This window comes from Patella vulgata, chromosome 3 (assembly GCF_932274485.2).
Source record: "Patella vulgata chromosome 3, xgPatVulg1.2, whole genome shotgun sequence".
NCBI classification, from domain to species: domain Eukaryota; kingdom Metazoa; phylum Mollusca; class Gastropoda; family Patellidae; genus Patella; species Patella vulgata.
In genome coordinates, this window is record NC_065881.2 from 77,314,698 (window position 1) to 77,338,318 (window position 23,621).

The 23,621-nt window shown below is 35.1% G+C and overlaps 1 protein-coding gene across 1 annotated transcript; it reads right to left on the minus strand.

Annotated features, from left to right (window-relative positions):
* Positions 1–268: 268 nt before the first annotated feature.
* Positions 269–23,317, minus strand: LOC126815098 (ankyrin repeat domain-containing protein 12; the record flags this gene model as incomplete). The annotated part of the gene is made up of 12 exons (XM_050540635.2): positions 269–955; positions 1,719–1,814; positions 3,660–3,803; positions 4,165–4,263; positions 5,075–5,203; positions 6,599–6,816; positions 7,930–9,264; positions 10,187–10,418; positions 11,713–11,855; positions 15,366–15,557; positions 16,347–16,520; positions 23,266–23,317. Coding segments are annotated over 12 exons (2,994 nt in total), but the record flags the coding sequence as incomplete, so codon positions are not given.
* Positions 23,318–23,621: the final 304 nt, after the last annotated feature.

Here is a 23,621-nt window from a genome sequence, read left to right on the forward strand (position 1 = left end):
AACAATAGAGTATCCCCTCTGTCTTACTGAACAATGCTACAATTGTTCACTAGTATCAGTTTATTACACGTGTTTGTAATTATTACATGATTCATAGAATCACATTTAGTTCAACTTAACTCCATCTGATTAAAACACAGATCTTATTTCATTTTGTTTTTTATAGTTCAAAATTTCGTTTCGCCTTTACTACACTAGGATCTGGAAGAGTGGTTATATTACCGGCGTTTTGGTTGAAGTGTGGGATAAGCCAATAAACAGACTGTATTTTAATCAGATTGAACTTAACTATGTCTAAAATAGTTTGTGGCCAAGGAGTAAAATGGCTTCCATTGAGTTAGATGCAGACTACAGATACATAACCACCACTTAACAAAATAAGTTCTAAAATAAGAGAAGATTTTCTTACTTTAAATGAACAATTAGAAATAATAGATAGGAATAAAAGTCAATCGATACTTCAGTAGAAATTGCCCTGGTAAATCATTCCCAAAGATGAATCTTTCATCGGTTGATACACAGAACATTACACGATGAATATCCACATCTTTAGGAGCACACATTAAAATCCTTTGTAGCACTAGAGCGTATAATAATTAGCAAGTCACATATATCCAGCCATTTCATAATGATGACAATGAAAGTAGTAGAACCATTATCCAGGTTTTCTCTATAAAGCTAGCATCCGAAACCAATTTGCTATGACACACATTACTAGCCACGTTAAATGGCCTTATGACGAAAAAACAAACAATGATGATCGAGAATAAAACTATCAGAGAGGCAATAATTCAAATTCATCACTAACAGTAACCATAGGTAAGTGAAGTTCGTCTATACTTGGTGTCACATTGTGATCACATAAACCAAGTTCTTTTAACTTACACTCCCAATCTAATTTTTGTACAGCATTCAACGATTCCGCTTCGTGACGATGACGATACAATAAAAATTTCTGAAATAGATAAAGATTTAGTTTAAATACTGGTTTAATCTGAAAATCTATAACCGGTCACATTACTAGGTCTATCCAATCTTTTATTGGGTTTATTCATTCTTTCTAAACTCATTATCATTAACAGTGGAATGAACCAATAAAAGGCTTTAGCCCAACTGAGGAGACGCCATAGGCAAACTTGAGTCATCATGCCCAGCAGACAGGATTGGTCATTTTGAGACAAAAATAGTTTAATTTGTTCACATAAGCAATTTTAAGGGGGCGGAGGGAATTTTGCCTGGCCAGCGATGCTATGTCCTGTTATTTCCAATTGTCAGTGGAACATACAGGACCTCAGTTATTTAGACTCCATAGAGAGCTAGGTTGGCTTGCTAACCTGGAGGTCCAGGGTTCCATTCCAGAGCTTGCTGAGAAAGTTCATATGGATTTTCTGGCATGGTTCCCCCTTGTCTGTTGTGCAGGACAGAGGGTCTGGCAAGGGAAAACGTATAGTTGTTTGGATGGAACGAAAAACAGAGGTCTCATGTACACATTGTGGAGTGCACATAAAAGAACACTTGGCAGTTGGAATTCGATACCAGAGTAGGCCATAGCGCCACTAAACAGACAAAATTTCCCTCATAGCACACTGCATGGTATATGATCGTTCTGCACCATTGACTAGGAGAAATCAATCTGGAAACTACTGAGGAACTTTATTAGCCAATATTTTATTTTATACCATTACCCTGATATGCTTATTAAATGTAAAAACACCAACCTTTATTTTTTCATATTTATCTGATACATCTTGTAACCAGGATAAAAATTGTCTTTTATTGTAACGAGCTCTTACATTCTTTTCACAATCCTCCGGCTACATAAAAATACATAACACATAAAAGATGGAAATGATTAATTATGGAAATGTTGAAGGAAAAGAATGTGGTTCATCATATTGCCATACTAAATCATGTGGGAGCCATAAACAACTCGATTTACACATGTATTTAGTTCTATGCTGAATATGGCAGCCTCAGAATTACCATGGAAACACTGATAGTTCAAAGGAGGAAGCCACTCTACTCAAACGTATGCAGTTCAAAAATAAATAAAGATAGGTTGCCAGGCAATGAAACATACGCCCACAGCAGCTAAATCGTCCGGGCAGGCAACAAGAGTTGTCAAATATTTTTAATTTTCAGTAATGAAACATTTATAATACACTAAAATCTGATTATAAATTTAAAGTCAATCGGATATGAACTTTGACCTCTAGGCCGTCCACAAGATTTTTCAAAGTGATTAAGGGCCATAACTCAGGCAGTAATTATCGGATATTGCTGAAAATCTATAGGCTTCTTCGTCTCATGACCTTAAACACTGTGTATAAATTTAAAGTCAATCGGATATTAACTTTGACCTTTAGAGCGTCCACTAGATTTTTCAAAGTGATCAAGGGCCATAACTCTGGCAGTAATTATCGGAAATCGCTGAAAATCAATAGGGTTCTTCGTCTCATGACCTTAAACACTGTGTATATATTTAAAGTCAATCGGATATTAACTTTGGTCTCTAGAGCGTCGACAAGATATTTTAAAGTGATCAAGGGACATAACACTGGCAGTAATTATCGCTGAAAATCAATAGGCTTCTTCGTCTCATGACCTTAAACACTGTGTATAAATTTAAGATCATTCGGATATTAACTGTGGCCTCTAGAGCGTCCACAAGATTTTTTGAAGTGATCAAGGGACATAACTCTGGCAGTAATTATCGAAAATCGCTGAAAATCAATAGGCTTCTTCGTCTCATGACCTTAAACACTGTGTATAAATTTAAGATCAATCGGATATTAGCTTTGGCCTCTAGAGCGTCCACAAGATTTTTTGAAGTGATCAAGGGCCATTACTCTGGCAGTAATTATTGGAAATCGCTGAAAAATCAATAGGCTTCTTCGTCTCATGACCTTAAACACTGTGTATAAATTTAAGATCAATCGGATATTAACTTTGGCCTCTAGAGCGTCCACAAGATTTTTTGAAGTGATCAAGGGCCATTACTCTGGCAGTAATTATTGGAAATCGCTGAAAAATCAATAGGCTTCTTCGTCTCATGACCTTAAACACTGTGTATAAATTTAAGATCAATCGGATATTAACTTTGGCCTCTAGAGCGTCCACAAGATTTTTTGAAGTGATCAAGGGCCATTACTCTGGCAGTAATTATTGGAAATCGCTGAAAATCAATAGGCTTCTTCGTCTCATGACCTTAAACACTGTGTATAAATTTAAAGTCAATCGGATATCAACTTTAGCCTCTAGAGCGTCCACAAGCAATTGTGGACGCCGGACGGGGGCGACGACAATATACGACCACATTTAAATGTGGGCGTATAAAAACTGAAAGTAGTTTATTAATCTCAATATTTAGGAGAGAAATTTAGCTAATTTGCGACCATCTTTTATGAGTTACCCTGAAGGAAAGTCGATATATGTCGTGACGTGCAGGAGCAAAAGCCAACCTTAAATGTGAAGGACTGTCTTTGGTTCCATGTGCAATTTCATCTCCCAATACAAACTGTGGAGGGTTTTACTAGGGAGAGAGAGTAGGCATTCCTACTCCTTGTCACATACAACCGGGGATTTGAAACCACGCCTGCTAACCATACGGCCATCCAACCCCCCAGGTTTTACTAGGATCAAAAAGTGAAATACTGTACCTGATCAAATTGTAGAAAGTTATATATTTCTTCCTCCCGTAAAACAGTACAAGCACTGAGAGGAATAGATTGATTCATGTCTGCTCTAGCAGCACGACCATGTTCTCGTAACATTTCTTGTTCTGCTGATAATACCAATTTTTCCTACAAAACATAAAACATGTGTCATGGCCAGGCATATCAGTTTTGGAAAATGGACAGAGAGAGAGATACATGGGGTTCAACACCCACTCAAACCAAAATAGATCAATTTTTGACAAACGTATTGTAAAATTTTATTTCAGTAATTTGCTTGCGTGTTAGCAGTGGTAGGAAACCGGAAGACCTGGAGAAAACTCATGTACAAGTGTGGTATCGAAACCATGCCATTTGAATCAATGACAGGCCTTATGATCTGAGTCGCACCCATTCATATTTTGATTTCTTAATTAAATGTTAATCAATTCCAGTACCCTTTATTATGGAATGAGCTGGGGAAAATTAGATTTCGTCAGCTGATTCTTACCCTTTCTATTAAATGTTGTAGTCGTAATTTATATCTAGCATTCTCCTGTTCTTTAAATAAATCTCTCATAGGACCCTCCACAGAATGAGGACATGATAACTGAAATATAATAAACATTACAATTAGTATGAAAGCTCACATCAGGTCATCAACAATATATTTTAAATAAGTTATGTCTGTAAGATTTCTCCAACCCAGCTGTTTCACATCATTATTCCATGACAGCTTGAGAAATCTCAATGAAGATGAATTTATAAAAGCTTTGGCTTGTTTTCAAATCCATTAGATCTGTCTTGCATATATATATACTCATGTTGTACTCGAAATACAAGCCCATCGCTAGCACAGATAACATACTGATAAGATGCTATGATAATATGGGCAGGATAAATGTATCATTCTATGGCTATATTTGACTAATCACAAACATATAGAGGTCACAATTCTATAAAATACAATTACTACTTATTACTGAGCAACGTTTCAACTAGGCTTTACATGTATATATTGTTTTGTTACATTTCATAATATCATTGCTTAATAATGACTAGAGACCGAAACCTAGTTGCTCAGTAATAAGCAGTAATTGTATTCAATAAAATTGTGACCTGTATATTCCAGTTCAATTACTAAATGCCATTGAAACAATTTAATCACAAACACTGTTTAAATTTCTAGTACTCTACAAAGCTTTTAACCACAGGGGTTAAATAGGTGCTAATAGGAGTTAGCCTGCTATGGATTAAAAATAAATGTTTCTAATTCTGTATGGTTATTCTATTAGTTTTTTTTGTACCATCTGAATAACTAGATTTACAACCCAAACAATTTCCATTTTGCTATTAATTTTAGATGATTTGTTTTTTGAAATCATCTGATGAAAGTATGAATTTATTAGTATAACACATACCATAGGTACTGAGAGTGTACTGGCTGTATTTCCTTGTAAGACATATGTACAGTTAACCATCAAATAATCTTTATATCCATTAGGTGGCTTTGGTGTTACTGGTGATAAATTTTTACGCCGTGACGATATCTATAACATAAATAATATTTGCATTATTACACTGAAAAGTCAATTTATTAGAATATGTTACAAATATTGCAGAGAAAGTCAAACGGGTCAGCCTTACTGAATGCGGTAACATTGTAAAGTGCTGGACAGATTTCTCTCATTGTGTCACTTTCGTTGCCCATTATTCAACAAAAACTTACATGAACAAACTCGACTATAGTATTATTGGTAACTTTTCTACATTGGCAATAGTTTTGAGTAAAAAGCCAGATATTAACAAACAATATAGTGACTGATTCACTAGATACAAAATGACTCCTAGTCGAGAAAAAATTCTCAGAACAGGTCTTCAACGGTAAAGTTAGCTACATGAATGGATACATGTAAGTAAATATGATTGAGAAATGGCTGGAATATGAAATAAATGGAGGATGTCCTGGTTTTGTTCAAATAACATAATCCATATCTTTTCATGAGAGAAAGAGAGAGAGAGAGAGAGAGAGAGGGAGGGGCGGTTAACCTCCACTAGACACAAACTAGATCCTTTGAGACTAACATCATACAGGTCAATTATTATTTCAATAATTCGCTTGTGCATAAGGAGCTTTAGCAGTGGGAGGAAACTGGAGGACTCGGAGAAAACCGACAAGGTTGGACAGGCGACCCTACTAATTGTCACATACAGCCATCCAATCCAACCCCCACATCATGAGAATAGGTATTCTCCTTATTGTTGAGATTGTTACAGCTAACCAAGCTGTCAAGCACAACAATATTGCACTTTGAAAAGTCGCTTGTCCTGGAAACTGCTAATCAGTGACACACTATCACTATTTATGGAATAACAATTACTGGTTTATCAAGCGTGATAAAAACAAGAGTATCATCGTCGAATCGTTGCATGTTAATAAACCAGTAATTGTTATTCCATAAATAGTCTTCGTGTGTTGTTGTTCAATTACTAAATGCAACTTAAACAAGTGCTAATCAGTTGTCTTGAATTGTTTAAACATGCATTATGCAAGAGCTAAATCTGCCAATTGCAAGACTTTCTTATTAGGCCTGAAATGTTATCTAAATTATTAATTAGACATTAATTAACTTATCCAGATTATAATCATACCTTGATGGCATCACTAGCCTGCGATATTTACTGGATTATGATCCTATTTGCTGCTCGACTTCATAATTTAATCATGAAATGGATGATCGAGACAATGTTTTTTATCGTACAGACTTTAGTAATGATGACCCGAGGCTAGGCCGAAACTTCAATCGCTTAATTCTCGGTTCATAGTGGATCAATTTGACTGGAATTTTCAGCCAATTGCCTTTACATTATCTAGTTTTTAACTATTATAGTGAGAACTGCCAGGTCTTTATCTAATCTTCCATAATGTATCTTTAATAACATACCTGTCTTCTAATACTCAAAAATAGTTCATAAGGATTTGGAGGCATCTGATACCATGAAGCAGGATTAGGAATCGTAACTACCTCCGTGGTAGCAGCCGGTTTTTCCTCTGGCTCTGGTTTAGGTCGTAATTTTCGCTTCCGAGGATGAATATGACTTGATGAATCCTCATTTTCTTCAGGTTTCTGATAGCTGCCGGTATCCGCTGCAGTTTCTGAATCTGTAAATATTATACAATTTTTATATTCCACAACTATAAAACAATCTAAAATAATTATTCTCATTTTCTGACTATCACTGTCCAAACACAAACTATTTTTATTTGCTAAAATAACACTTTGAGTTGTAACTAACACCAAACAAAATCAATTTTTAGTTTTTCGGATCTTTATACATAAATATCCATTTGTATCCAGTGAACATTTTTTTTTTTTAGATTCAAAATTTCCAAACTTTAATATGTGGAATTAAAAGCCTTTGAGAAGAGCAAATACTTTTTGTTTTTAAATTATTTTTTTCCACCAAAAAATAAGAAGCAAAATTTCGAAAGGTCAAATTAAAAACATAATCACAATCAACTTTTTCTGGGCATAAAAAATGATTTACTTTGTTTGGATGACATATTGATTGTTGTACAATGTCCAAATCCCTCAAGTTTATCAATTGTGAAGAATGAAAGTTAGTGTGATGAATCCATAACTAAATTGTTAGCATTGATGTTAGCAAAAAAACTGTACACATTTTAAACATTTTCATGAAAATCTATGGGAAATCTTCATGTAGGCTATTCATAATGAAAAACCACATATAGTTAACAGTGAGTAAATGGCATGAAGTGTAAAATATAAGATTCTGTTAATAAATTAAAGCTGATATGAGTTTTGAACCGCAATCAGTATTCGTGGAGCTGTTGTTACGGAAATTCTATCCAGTCACAGTCCCAGAGTTAGTAGCAGCACAAGTATGCGAGTTTGCCCAAGAATAACTACTGATGTCTGCATGTTGAAACAAATTCAAGCCATATCCAAACAATCAGCAAGTTCAAGAAATTTTTTTATAACATTCACCGATTTCAGGTATGTGTAGAGCACGCATAAAATTTCCCAACAAGGGACATAAATCTGTGATTATTGATAAGATACCATAGCAATCACAAAACACGGCACGGCCACTTATAAAAAAAAATCTTGAAAAATCTGGCTATTGAGATATATTTTCACAATGATAACCAACAACAATATAATGTATAAACACATATGACCACCTGGAAATACAGTAAATCTCCAGCCCAAATAATTTATCAAAACTGCTAAGTCCAGGGGAAACTACTCACTATTTTTGTCACTGTTTTTGGCAGATGAAGAAGAAGTCGGTTGACTTTGTTGTTCTTTTTGCTGCTGTAACTGAGCAGTGTGTGACCTGAGTTGCCTGGTAACCCGTCTTTCCTCTTTTTCTGTATTCGCTGTATCTTCTTTCGCTTTCGCCGCACTTTCTGCCGTCTCAGTTTTCGTATCACTACCTTTTTCACTAACTGTGTCCTCTTTATCACTTTTATCGTAATCCTCCACATTTGACACTGGAGGTGCACTAGATGACGTCATGGGTCTTGAGGTTGCCGGACTGGCAGTTCGTAATAATTCGGCTGGAGCACTACTAGGTTGTTCTGAAGATGACTGTTCACCCTGTGATGGATTATACACGTATGGTAGTGCCCCAGCCCCCGGCTTTAACGTCACTTTTAACGACACTTTTTCTTTGTCGGCTGTTTTTGGCGGAATTATAATTTTTAAAGGAGGAACTTTGGGTGATGAAGGTCGGCTCTCAACTTCATCACCGTCATCCTCAGGTCTAGTTAATGAACTTTGGGAATTGTCTTCAGAAAACTGAACACTGTCTTCAAACTGGGGCATTTGAGGCGAGTCCCATCGTTTATTGTCGGCGCTATCACTCGTGTCGGCGACATTATTCCCACTAGTCACACCTATAGCACTCTTTTTAACAGGATTCAAACTTGCCCAATCAGAATTTTGAGTGACAGTCACATGGTGGCTGTTGGGTGCAGATGATGCTTCGGATGTTTGAATAACACCGGACATCGCTACAGAAGAACTACGCAATGTCACACAATGATTTCTCTCAGTTTGTGGAATGTGAGAGTAATCCCATAATCCTCTATTCAAGCCTGATGTGGCATGTGATCTTTCTTCGTCTCCTTCGCTTAATTCATCATAATTTTGCAAAGAGGAACTTTCTTTGCCAAGTTCTGAGAAAGGTCTCTCCGCTACACTAGAACTGGTATTTTTATCGCTGAACGTTTCGTACACTGAATTAGAAGAAAATTGTTTATTCGAGTCCTCTTCTTTTCTTATTAACTGTGGGTTATCGAGACCGGGATCGTATAAATCGCTATCGACACTTGACACCGGACTTCCTGTTCCTGAAAAACTATCCTTATGTTCCCCTGTATCAACAGTAACACTATAAGATTTAAACTGAGGCTCTTTAGTATCTTTTGATTTTTGGGTGATATCACGATCAGGTAAAGTTTTGGGCTTAAATTTAATTAATAAACGAGGAGAGCCTGTTTTATCTGGCGATTTCGGAATTAAAACTCGCCGACTGCCACTTCCACCGGTACCATCTTTACCAAAACCACGCATCGGAAAATCTAAAATAGACAACAATATCAATATATAGTAAATACACACGATGTAACATGCACGTACACCAGGGGTCTGTTTCACGAAATTTTAACTATGATAAAATCCAAATTTTAGTAATTTGACTGGATAATATTAGATTGATTTTAGTGCTTAGTCAATCATAATTGAAGTATCTACTAAAATTGGATTTTATCTTTAGTTAAAATTTCGAGAAACAGGGCCCAGGGGGTCTTAATCACAGAACCTTAATATAAAGTATTTTAAGACTGCAACCTTTTTATTGGCTCAGAGCTATTTGTATTAGGATTTCAACTATCAACCAATGAATATTTTGCTCTTTTAAAATATTTTAGTTTAACGTTTTGTAACTGTACGGATTTAACTAAGATTTGAAACAGCAAGAAAAAGTATATTAAAAAAAACCACCAAAACCCTAAAATACCAGCTGTATTTTTGGTCATTTTTTGGCAATATTTTAACATTGAGACATTGCTAAATATATAATACACTTTTCTGTATATTATTTAGTACGCTCTGAAACCTCAATATTAAGTGGAGGGTCAATAAGATTCACAACAGTATTATCACAAAGCTCTTCCGCACAAAATATGTGGGACTCCCAATAACACAAGACCGATACATTCACTAGGTGGTGTTGACAATAACCCAAGTGCAAGACATTCGCTCGCTAGCCTGGAGGTTCCATGTTCATCAATCCTGGTGTTGGCCGAAAAAGTTAATCAGAATTCAAAATAAGAGAAGGCCGTACTGCTGCTGTCAGGCAAAAATTCCCTTATAGCACATTGTACAGCATATTCCCGTATTCATTATCCCAGTTGGTGCAGAACAGAAGGACGTTAAACCCCATTTCATTTCATATTCAAACCAATTACTAATACAACAAATTTCCTCTATTATAATAATTACCCTCTGAATGCTCGATTTCTAGCTGTCTATCTTCATCTTTTAAAGAGGAATTACTCTCTGGTGACATCGGGGAACGAACATCATCAACACTAGAACTATCACTGTTCGACATTATTATCTCTCGCTTCAATAGTCTTTCTAGATCAGGAGATTTGGCGACATCTATTGCTGTTTTTCCTTCTGAGTTGGCTTGATGAGGATTGGCACCGTGTTTTAATAATAACATAACCAACTGCAAAAAAATCATATTTTCTATATATATACTTGTTGTCTTTAAAATTTCAAAATCACTGCTGACTGCTCACAGACAAGTTGTTTAACTAGAAAATACATAGCTCTTGTGTTTTCCAGCCTAGTCCAAGCTTCGTTTGTCTCTAGTCATTCGGATGAGATAAAAAAAAAATGAGGTATCATCTACACATAAAGAAACACTAGGAATTTGACAATATGATTAAAACACAGATCATATTTCGTTTTGTTTTTTTTATAGTTCAAAATTTTGTTTTACTGATCTTTAGTAGGATCTGGAAGAGTTGTTTTATAACCCGCAATCAGGTTGATATGAGGGATTAGCCAATGAAACAATCTGTTATAGCGAATTTTTGGCCTACGATATACGCAACTTTGGGTAAACCACTAGAAATGTTAACGCTGATTGGTTAATCAAATGTATGGCGTCATAGGCCCAAAGATGCTCGATTCACCTCTGACCCGACCTCCCACTACAATTGGTCAGATCTTCATGTAGTAAAGGCCATCGAAAATATAAAAAAACCGAAACGAACTATAGATCTTTTTAATCAGATTTGGAATTTGATGAGGAGCAGGTGGAATATTTCCTCATAGCACACTGTATGACCCATGTCTATCTTCATTAGCACGGTTAGAGAGGAAAAATAGAATGTTAATCCCCATTTTATTGCATATCATCTTAGAAAATGATTTAAAAATATACTCTAATATACCTATCAGAAATATAATTCTTTTAAAGGCTCAATACCACTCTTGTTGTAACTGAATAATATGTCCCAATCTTTATTCTGGTCAACAAATTGTACTATTTTAGAATATTTCAATTAATTGATGATACAAATTTCATCTTAACACACCTTTTTTAAACATTTTGAAAAAGTCAACATAATGGTTTGAAACGTCTAACGTAAACCTTTTCAAATGAAACTTCGATTTAAAAATATTTTCGAACCCTCTGGACAAGTAAAATAGGATGTAATGGATAATTTACACAACAGGTAGTACACTTAAACATCTAGTACTTAGATAGAGATATTATTTATTTTCTGGAGCTTTTAAGCCAGCAAGAGTGTTATTGTCCCTTTAATGGCTTTTAGTAATTGGGACATAATCAAATAACACACTTTTTATGGAATAACAATTACTATGGTTTGTTGACTGCCAGCTGATGCCAAATATATTCTTTGAATGGCATTCAGTAATTGTTATTCAATAAAAAGTGTGTTATTAGAGAAACATAATTATTATGGTGAATATCTTGGTGACCATATTACCTTATGATGTCCATTCACTGCAGCATCATGAAGGGGTGTGTCATTATCTAAACCTTCAACTTTAACATTAGCTCCAGCTTTCAATAACTGTTTAGCCACCTGTAGCATACCATGTATACAAGCCTCATGTAATGGTGTCCAACCTGCAAATAAACATATCACAAATATTAAACTGTATTCAATCATGCCTTTGGTAATTGTTTCCTAGATATGTTTTTCAAAGGAGGTGGGGGTAGTTGATTGGTCCAACATGGGGACTATAGATCATCAAGTCTGTAATTGAGTCAAATGCAATTGAGTCAAATGCCGTGGTTATAATCACAAGCAGGTACCGGTACATGAAAACGAGTAGGGTCATTTCGCCTGTAGTGCTGGCAAAATATATTCAGGGCTGCCAATAACCAGTATCGCAGCGCAATTTGCGATACATATTTTGTCAGTTGCTAATCAAAAATTAAAGTCTAACGTTTTTGATTCGCAGTAACTGCAAATCAATAATATGCCTGTCATTTTGGGTATTAACCCGAAGATTTATCCACATTTTGAAGACTAGAAGGCTTTCTCAACACTTTCAATGTGTATAAAATGTCAAATAAAATTTTCTTCTCAAACTACCCAGACACAATTCATTATACTTATAACACAGGGACATAACTTTATGAATAGGGACTATTAAACCGGAAATAGGGAATCAAATAGTACCACTCATGTTGCGAGACATGTCAATTTCTAGTAATTATATCAGTAATATTCAATTTGAAAAAAATAAATCCAGTGTATCCCCGACGTAGTGTAAACAAGCCAACAGTGAGGCTGATGTCCCCCGCCGAAATCCCCTAATAAATGGATGACACATATTAATTAATCGCACATCTATTTTTTTCAAAAGTATCAAGTAATCAAACTGATTATCAACTATACACTAAGTTTCATCACTCTCTATCAGATAGAATCAAAGTTATCTTGTCCCAAAGCATCGACCAAAGAAATTGATTATCTCTGCTTAGCTTTAGCTTGATATGTTAATCCTTGAACTCAAGTCAAGACGAACATTACATCAAGTTTAAACAGTCTACCTCAATTAGAAGCAGAGTTGTTATGTTCCAAGGCTTTGACCAATCAAAATGCTTATTGCTCCTTAGCCTAAGCAGACAATTCTCATCATCGAACTTAGTCAAGGTATTGATGTAATGAATTATACACCAAGTTTTATCAGTCTCACTTAATTAGAACTAAAGTTATCGTGTCCCAAAGCATCAACCAATCAAATTGCTTATCTCTACTTAACATAAGCAGAAAATGCTCATCTTCGCAATCTATCTAGGCATTGGCCTCATAAACACCTACACCAAGTTTAAACATTCTAGCTCAATTAGAAGGAGAGTTATTGTGTTCCAAAGTCTCAGCCAATCAAATTGCTTATCGCTCTGCTTACCCTTAGCAGAAAATGCTCAATATCGAACTTAGTCAAGGTATTGATGTAATGAAACTATACACCAAGTTTCATCACTCTCAATTAATTGGACCTAAAGTTATCGTGTCCCAAAGCATCAACCAATCAAATTGCTTATCTCTACTTACCCTAAGCAGAAAATGCTCATCTTCACACTCCATCAAGGCATTGACCTAATAAACACCTACACCAAGTTTAAACATTCTAGCTCAATTAGAAGGAGAGTTATTGTGTTTCAAAGTCTCAGCCAATCAAATTGCTTATCGCTCTGCTTACCCTTAGCAGAAAATGCTCAATATCGAACTTAGTCAAGGTATTGATGTAATGAAACTATACACCAAGTTTCATCACTCTCACTTAATTGGAACTAAAGTTATCATGTCCCAAAGCATCAACCAATCAAATTGCTTACCTCTACTTACCCTAAGCAGAAAATGCTCATCTTCACACTCCATCAAGGCATTGACCTAATAAACACCTACACCATGTTTGAACATTTTAGCTCAATTAGAAGGAGAGTTATTGTATTCCAAAGTCTCGGCCAATCAAATTGCTTATTGCTCTGCTTACCCTGAGCAGAAAATGCTCATTATCGAACCTAGTCAAGGTATTGATGTAATGAAACTATACTCCAAGTTTCATCACTCTCACTTAATTAGAACTAAAGTTATCATGTCCCAAAGCATCAACCAATCAAATTGCTTATCTCTGCTTACCCTAAGCGGAAAATGCTCATCTTCGAACTCCATCAAGGCATTGACCTAATCAACACATACACCAAGTTTGAACATTCTAGCCCAATTAGGAAGAGAGTTATCGTGTCCCAAAGCATCAACCAATCAAATTGCTTATCTCTGCTTACCCTAAGCGGAAAATGCTCATCTTCGAACTCCATCAAGGCATTGACCTAATAAACACATACACCAAGTTTGAACATTCTAGCTCAATTAGGAAGAGAGTTATTGTGTCCCAAAAAGTGTGACGGACAGACAGACGGACGGACAGACGGACGAACCCATTTTAATAGTCCCCTGCTTTCTTCGAAAGGCGGGGGACAATAAAATATAAAAAAAAAAATATATGCAAATGTACTGTAAAATGAAAAATCAAGGTAAGAATTCCCGTATATATTATTGTTTCTATCCTGTGTGTCTAGTTAATCGAGTTTATTCGTTAATTTCCGCGTGTGTACGACTGAACAAAAATAGTAACACACGATAAAAAGCAGACGAAATTGTTTTCTAACAAAGATTTCTAACCGAACGAAGAAATAATTAAAATGAGTGAGGCTTCGGAAGCCACTGCCAAGAATTGGCTTCAGGCATCAGACTTAACCAAAAGTCTACATCACATTCACAAACTGCCACAGTTACCTGTAGCACTAACAGTGCTAAAAAAATCTGAGAATGAAATCTAATCATTTGTTATGAATTAAAGTAATTTCTTATTATTTAGGTGTTTTATGTTGAAACTGAAAAACTGCTAACCAATTTTTAAATTTGCTCATCAATTTTTAAATTTGTTAATCAATTTTTAAATTTGCTAATCAATTTTTAATTTTTAAATTTGCTAATCAATTTTTAATTTTTAAATTTGCTAATCAATTTTTAATTTTTAAATTTGCTAATCAATTTTTAAAATTTGCTAATCAATTTTTTAAATTTGCTAATCAATTTTTAAAATTTGCTAATCAAATCAGCTGTGAAAAATTACCGACAGCCCTGAATATAAAACAGTTTTATTTCTTCAACATTGGCAGGAATTAAAATATCAATCATTCTATAACCTGGTATTCTTTTGGTAAATATTCACCTGGATATGAATTGTGATACAAATCATATCGGAGCACCTGTTGCGCACTACTCGCCTCCTCAACCTCGTTTGTTTTCTTGGGTCCTCCTGTTTCCTTCCAGTGCTAAAGACCCCAACGTGCAAGGGAATTATTTAAATAAAACTGTACCAAATGTTTGTTCCGAATTTTCTGACATTGTATTGAGTGAATTATTGAAATGAAATTGTACCATATGTTACATGTAGTTCTGAAATAACTTTCTTTGTGTTGGGTGGACTTGTAATCCCCATTTCTCTCTCCTTATTTTTACAAAACAGGACAAGGATTGTATTTTTTTTCCCCACTAAATTATATTTTCATAGTTTAGCACAAACTAATTATATGCAATAATAAAAGAGATGGACATACCAGCATAATCTGTAACATTAACATCTGCACCAGCTTTTATCAATCGCTTCGTTTCCTTAACATCTCCTCGTTTAGCAGCTCCATGTAGAGCTGTTTCCCCACAATCATTTCTTTTATTCACCTTTTTATCAATCGGTGTTCGTTTACTACCTGACACTGGTGTATTTGGGGAGGACGGCTTCGGAGACGAATCTATGAAAACGAAAGGAGATTGTATTAGCCCAAGTTCCCATCTGACAATAGATATGAATTGCATAACAACCTATGACCAATCTTCTTAACAACCATAGCAATTTGCTCCATTTATACAGGAAAACTGAAGAAATTAGTGTCTAGTAATACATAAACTCAATTCTATGACTAAAAAATATAGATTTATCTCCCTTGAGTACTAAACCTGAGCTCAAAAAAGATGCTAGCTCTGCATGGGAAATATTGAAAGGGAGATAAATCTTGTAAAAAATGTCCTCCATGTTGAAATTCAATGACTAAACAAAATCTATAATTTCAATGTACCATATTGAATATCTTATTTGAGGTAATACCCCTTCCTTGTGGTATTTCTTGGGCAATAAAATCTTTTGAATAAAAGAAAATCCACAAATAAAGCCTTTGTTTGCCTAAATAAAATGTAAACATCACCACAGAGATGATGAAATTTACAACTTTCGAGTGTTACTGTAGAATACCCTCTAAAGCCCCTGTCTATGCTTACTTGATACCCGTGAGTCATCGCAGTGTAAGAATGAAGTTTCAGTTTCAAGAATAAAGTGGGAATTACCAAATCCTTTAATAACAATAAGAGTAGGCACGTACAACCTCGGGGTGGGTGCATTTTACATCAATTGAACTTTTGTCTATTTAGGAAATTTGTTTTGATAGATCAAACCAAAATCACTAATAAATGTACTTCTATGATTTTTACAAAAAATAAACTTTTAACACCATCATTCTATGTTAAATAATTCCATTTGTCCTCACCTCCTTGGGTTGATTCATCGGTCATTTTCATCAGCATTGCCAACTGTTGTCGCTCGGAAAGAGGGACTGTGATTCTAGATGGTTGAGGTGTTCGTGGATTGATATTATTTCCAGGGTCTGGAGAGCTTTCTGCTGTAATAGACCCTCTCTTTCTCTTAGGTGTCCCTCTTTTTTCTGTTAAAAGACAAGAACAAAAGCCAACAATCAATATATCAGTATACATCCACTCAAAGACTCTATATAATTTTAGTATTAAATAAAATAACAATTAGATACTATAAAAACAATAAATGTAATAATAGGAACATTAAAATACATGTTCACCAGCAATAACTCAAATGTATGTAGACCTATAGATTAACAATACACATATAACACAAATAGACCATATCATCAACCAGTGAAACTGCCTCAGGTACAACTACACTAGTCTCAAGCCACATGCAGGTTACAGTTAACAGTAATAGCTCTGACTTACGTAAATGAAACACTAAGCTTAATTAATTTAAGGGTTTGCCAGGCAACTGATAAACATCACCCAGCAGCTGCGTTGTTCCACTGTCCATAGAACAGGTGAAGGAACACAGCTTCGACGTATTACGTGTGAAATAATATAATCTCAAAAAGTCTGGTCTTTAGAATGTTCACAAGGTTTCAAAGGACATTGAATAACACTGCTACGGTACATAATAACCAACTGAACAATCTCTAGAACACCAACCTTTTACAGACTACAAAAAACCCCCAACCTGAATAAGCCTTAAACATACATTATGTAAGAGCTAAATCTGCCTATTGCAGGTCTTTCTTTAGGCCTGAAATATTATCTAAATTATTAATTAGACATTAATTAACTTATCCAGACCATAATCAACTCCCGATGGCACCGAATACTCAAGATTTTAACTAGATTAGAACGGTTCACCATTTAAAAATGGGAAAGCCAGGCCAAGTTTCGAATATACCAGTGCCCTGGTTACTACTATGCACACATCTTATCAAAACTACAAACCGTAATAACTTGGCTCAGAATAAATTAATTTCAAAGAAATTTCAAATATTTTCATCATACATTATCTATTTTTGAGCTATTATAGCAAGAATGGTCAGCTCTTTATCTAAATCTTACATTGCTTACACAATGTATCTTTAAGTGTCAAGTGTCTAAATAGCTTGGTTATAGTGCTATTACCCCAATTAAGGTTGAAGAAGACACCTGGTCACAAAGTCAGGCACTAATTCACACTTTTTCTCTGGTACCTGTCAGTTTGTTCAGCATACATTTGATTTTTCAGTGTATTTACTGATATTGTTCAATACATGTCCTGAGTTAAAAGTGTTAGGTTACAAGTTCATTAGCGACTGACAGTTTGTCAAGTACAAATAAAGCCATAATTACCTGGCTTGAAAATAAGTTCATTGTGTTACTTCAATCAACCCACAAGGCAGTAAACAATATCTGAACGAGTTTTATAAAATCATACAATAATATGGTGTCATTATGTGGAACAGGGTTGTATCAAGTATACTCCTCGCACTGTTTCGTTTGATTAGAGCTGATCCCACTAAACACTGCTGTAATGGAAGCAAATTTCTGTGTCCAAATTATGACTGGTCAATAGTCCGATTAACAACCAATAGCTAGCTGCGCAACAATTTGATTATGTCAAGACTTGCGATTTTATATTACGCCCAATTAACCAGTGCATAGCAGAATATTGCAGAAAAACTAATTGCTTGAGAAACGAGGCTATCAAAATGGATACAATGTAAACAATACTGTTTGGAGACGAGCAATACTTTCATCGTTCTTAATACCTTAAATCACTGTCCAAAGTTTTATGGAAGACGCCAGATTAAATGAAGAGCTGTCATGTTGCTGTAATTGGGATAGATTTGATTGAACGGGAAGTTCAGAAGTCAATCCAGCAATGGCCAGAGAGGGATTTCTCTGGGCCATTGCTTCAGGAATATGGTATTACCTGGTATTAAAAACTTGTGAAAGAGTTGGATTAAAATTTTACAAAGACATCTACAAATGTGATGGTTTGTTTTAAATCTACCCATATTTCAAATCAAATCTCTTATTCATTACTACTGGTACATACATATATGAATACAGGATATGGGCCATGGGGAAGAATTCATTACCACCTTCATTAGCCCGGAGGGAGAGGAAACGTTGGACGTTAACTCCATTTCATTTAAATTCAGAATCCAACAATGATCAATCAAACATGCACTTAGATTTAAGAGTTCAAGCCATATGTACATTGTAAATTCAATGGGTTTGCCAGGATTGTTTCATACATGTACTATTTACATATCAGTATCACTGTCTATTCAAAGGGAAGGTTCCTTTTTTTAGGGTGAAATTTTACTGAAATGTGATCATACACATACATGTATATTGCTGTCAGCCTGTATAACTGATACATTTGTGGGTTGGCCTGTCTTGACATCAAAATTTACCTGGCCACAAGTTCACAAAGCATTATCAGACTTAAGTTAAGAATTTACCCAAAATTGTTTGACCTGTTTTTACTAAAATATATCCCTTTATAAATGCATCAATATTATATTTTCACTGCAGAATTATTTCACTGAGACCGTTAAGGGCTGCCCTTCACCTGTTTTGATATGTGTTTATTTTTTGAAATATCTATATTCTGTCTTGTCAGCAGGTTTATCTTGTAGATTTTGTTTAGCGTGTAGTGCAGTCCTCCTGCACTTACTATTTAACAAAGTTAAGACTTTTCACTACTAAGGCTGCTACATTAGACTTTTCTCTACTAAGGCTGCTACTTTAATGGAAATAATGTGACCTACTTATGTACATGTTTTATTTATACCCACATTAACATATCTTTATCTAAAGTGGTCTAATATGTTGGTTCTTATCAATTCACTTCATTGTATATTTAGACCATATATAGACGAAGATTATTGAACTGTTACGGTTATCTTTTAGCAACAGTTATTCTAGAATAAACCTGAGTCATACTTTACTACATGTACCTCCCTTCAAACAAAAAGAAAATAATAATTCAGCTCCATTCATTCTTTTTTATATAAGCCAATCCATTCTTCCTAAAGGTAATTTCACATGTATATCTGGAGGCATTTACCGATATTATTATTAGTAAATATTTTTGACTTTTGAGAAATACATGTATTTGAACACCTGAACATTCTTCCTAAAGGTATCTTACACGTATAGCCTACCTGCTGGAGTCATTTATTTATATACATCTAATAAAAGTCAAAATATTAGAAAATAATAGTACCGATACTATTATTAGTACATTTTTTTTTACTTTTGAGATATTCGTGCAAGTGAATACTGCACCATCTGGCTTGTTTTGCTAGTCTTAGGTTACATGTACGTATTTTAATTCAATGTAATTAAACAAATAATGTGTAAACAGCTTTAAAGATGGGTTCCCAGAAAAGTATTTATCGGGTGGTTATTTCCATAAAAGTATGGCAATTTTGGTATATATGGAAAGTAGAGATATCCAATCTTACTAGAAAAATACTGGATTCCCCGAAAAACACTCATGGAGCGTCTGTAGGACAAAAATGTAAGGGTTCCCCTAATCAACAGCCCGACGATTATGACCTTCTGCACGCACGATGTCAAGGTCACAAGCGAACATTGAGCGCTTGATGTACAAGTTGATAAACTTTATGAAGACTTAGACGTACAATACTTTCTGAGATAAAAATGACGGAAAAAGACGCGGGTAGTGGATAATCCGAGAATTTAATTAGGATTCGATATTTGTAATAAATAGTAAGCGATTAAAGACAACATCGTTTTATGTATGCAATGATTTCTCCTCTGACTCCCAAGACGTGACGTAAACATGACCTGGTTTGATCGAATTTTAATAGCGGGGCATTCCTTCGCAATTACAATGTTTGAGAAGGATTTGAAGCATAATTATGACAAATTAATTAGTTTGAATATGTTTTTGGTCCATATATACCATTAAATCACCCAGTTTGTACGCGGGAACCCATCTTTAAATAACTGGTTTGTTAAATATGTATCCTGTTGTATTTCTAAATTCGGTTAAATAAACAATCTGCCCCCGAGTAATTTACGAACATATTCTATTTATATTTGACTAACGGATCTAGTGTCATGATGATTTCTTTCTTATATTAATATTTGATTTGAGAAGATGTTTTATCAAATTTAATCTATTTTCTAGAGATCATGGACTTCAATCCTTACAATCAATTCAATTCTAAATATACACAGTTTACAAACGGATTCCACAAAATTAAATTCACACAATAAATTTTTCCATCTTATTTTTTTTCTTTTGACCCTGGACTTACTTGCAGGCTATCGCTGAATAAAATCAGCTCTTCCTGTTCAAATAAATGCTATACAATAAACAATATTTTATTCCTAAATGAATATTATTGAAGAGAGAGAGAGAGAGAGAGAGAGAGAGAGGGAGGTTAAGGTCAATTTGACATAAACCGGGTCATTTCGGGACTAACACATGGTTCAATTAAATTTCAATAATTTGCTTGCGCAAAGGGGGTCTTTATTATTAGTGGGAAGAAACTGGAGGACCCGGAGAACGGGAGAAAGCCCACGAGGTCAGACAGACGACCCTACTCCTTGTCACGTACATGTACAACCGGGGAATCGAAACCGCGCCAGTTGACTCAATGACAGACCTTATGATAAAGTAAGCACTTGGGGAATGGGATTGGAGAACAGGCATGGTCTATTTAGCCCCTCACCTTTATACATAAAACAATTCAATTTTAACATAAAAGATGTGCAAGGATAATCAAAATAGTGAAATTCACACATTTAGTGAACTACATGTAACTTATACAATGTGAATATAATAATGATTAAACATTTACAAAGTTAAAGGCCCATTTTGAATTTAATTTGCTATAAGAAACTTGTTAAAATCCCATACATGTCAGTTCAACTTTTATCATTTAACAAAAATAGTTTCATTGTTTTAAATGTCGACTGGATCAGAAACACATAGAAATAGTAAGTAGTCCGCCCTTGTTTACATGTATGTCTTGTCAAGACATCTGAACATACATGTATATTCAGAGAGAGAGAGAGAGAGACAAATGGGGTTTAACGTCCACTCAATAAAAACTAGGTCATTTCGGGACTAACACATAGTTCAATTTTATTTCAATAATTTGCTTACGTGTAGGGATCTTTTAGCAGTGGGAGGAAACCGGAGGACCCGGAGAAAACGCACGAGGTCGGACAGGTGACCCTACTCCTTATCACGTACAACCAGGGAATCAAAAAAACGCCAGTTGACTCAATGACAGACCGTATGATACAATGCGCATATGCTAACCATTCGGCCATCCAACCCCCCATGTATATTCAGGAAAACTATCACCCCAAAAATAAAATGAAATAGGGCCTAACATCCTACTTTACTATACCAAATGAGCTAATGTAGACGGGCACAATGGCCTACTCTTATTTCAAATTTTTAGTGTCAAGGGTTCTTTCAATGCACAGACCTTGTTTGTTTTTTTTTTGTCCCATACAAATGACCGAACACTGTTTCCTGTCACGCCCTCCATCCTGACTAGAGGAAATCTCAATGAAAAAATTAATCCAGCGTCTTACTTACTGATCCACTTTGGCACCCACCACCCTAAACAATTTGAACTGACTAAATACATAAACAAGAATAACGTACTAGTAGTAGAAGGACTTACATACATGTACTTCAAGATAGAAGATAGAAACAAACTAGTTTTGAAACTTCATTGCAAGTTGGGGGGGGAGGGGGTTGGATGGCCGAATGGTTAGCACGTGCGCGCTGTATCAAAGGGTCTGTCATTGAGTCAACTTGCGTGGTTTCGAATCCTTGGTTGTACGTGTCAAGGAGTAGGGTCGCCTGTCCAATCTCGTGGGTTTTCTACGGGTTCTCCGGTTTCCTCCCACTGCTAAAGACCCCTAGGCGCAAGCAAATTATTGTAATAAAAAATCAAACAATATGTTAGTCCCGAAATGACATAGTTTGTGTCGAGTGGACGTTAAACCCCATTTCTCTCTCTCTCTCATTGCAAGTTTTATTAGGGAGGTAAGATATATACATTTCATATCAAATTCCATCAACTGACATATTTCTTTAAAAATTAAGATTTAGAAGTTAGTTCTGAAATCCATTTTGCCGATTTTCAAACTTCACGACTTACAAGATCAACAATTGTCACAACAAGTACGATCGTATTATGGACTTGGAACTGACCATGTTGTTGGATGAATTTCAAAAATCTAATTCACCAAATCAATGCAGAATTGTTCAAAGAAGAAGCATGCCAATTTTAATGTCGATTGGACTTGAATTGACAGAGCCTTAGGCTTTTTCGAAGACCGTCACCCCTAGAACAAGAACGAGTAGCAGTTAACGACCAGAATGTGGTCCCCCAAAAAATATAAGGTCTGTGAGAGGTTATGTATATAATCAACGAAAAGTATCAGTAAGCCTTTAATTATTATAAGATGCTTATAAAACAATATCATTCTCAGTACATCTTTGAGTCCTCATACATGTGTATTTACTGTTGAGGGTTGTTATCCAATATTGGATCCAAGATCAACACAAGACTAGAAAATATGTCAGTCTCTACACAAGCTTTTATTGATTTCAACTAACCAGTGTGTCTACATTCTTTTCTTATATTATTTTAAAAGGTATTCAAATAATAGTCTAGTTTAAATCTGATATGTTTAATTTCCGATATTTGAGCTGATCTTGTAGCCCAGCAACATTTGTGATATCAATAATCAAGAGGAAAGCCTATCTCAATTCATGATCTTAATGTGCTTATTATTTATTCAGAATTATCTACAGAAATTCCATACAAACTGAATACCATTAAGCCAAACACACACCAATATAACTTGAATCAGAAAATAAATTTGACTGTTTTATTTGTGTAGTGTGTTAAGTCAACAAGTCAGCTTTTGATGCTCCACAACACACAAGGAACTCAGACTGGTAATTGAGACTGCATAAGTGTCAGGTAAAACAAATAAACTCTAATCAACCCTTTAAAATTTGGGGCCTGTGTAAGAATTGCTCACAACTATCTCTATTGTGTTGGTCAGGCTTAAATAACTCTAACCTTGACCTATCTCAGCACTCACAATAAAAAAATATCTGTAAAGAGTTTGCTCGAGATTTAAGAAGTAAACAAGACATAAATGGCTGTGAGCAGTGAGCACATGTCACTGAACTCGGGCTGTAT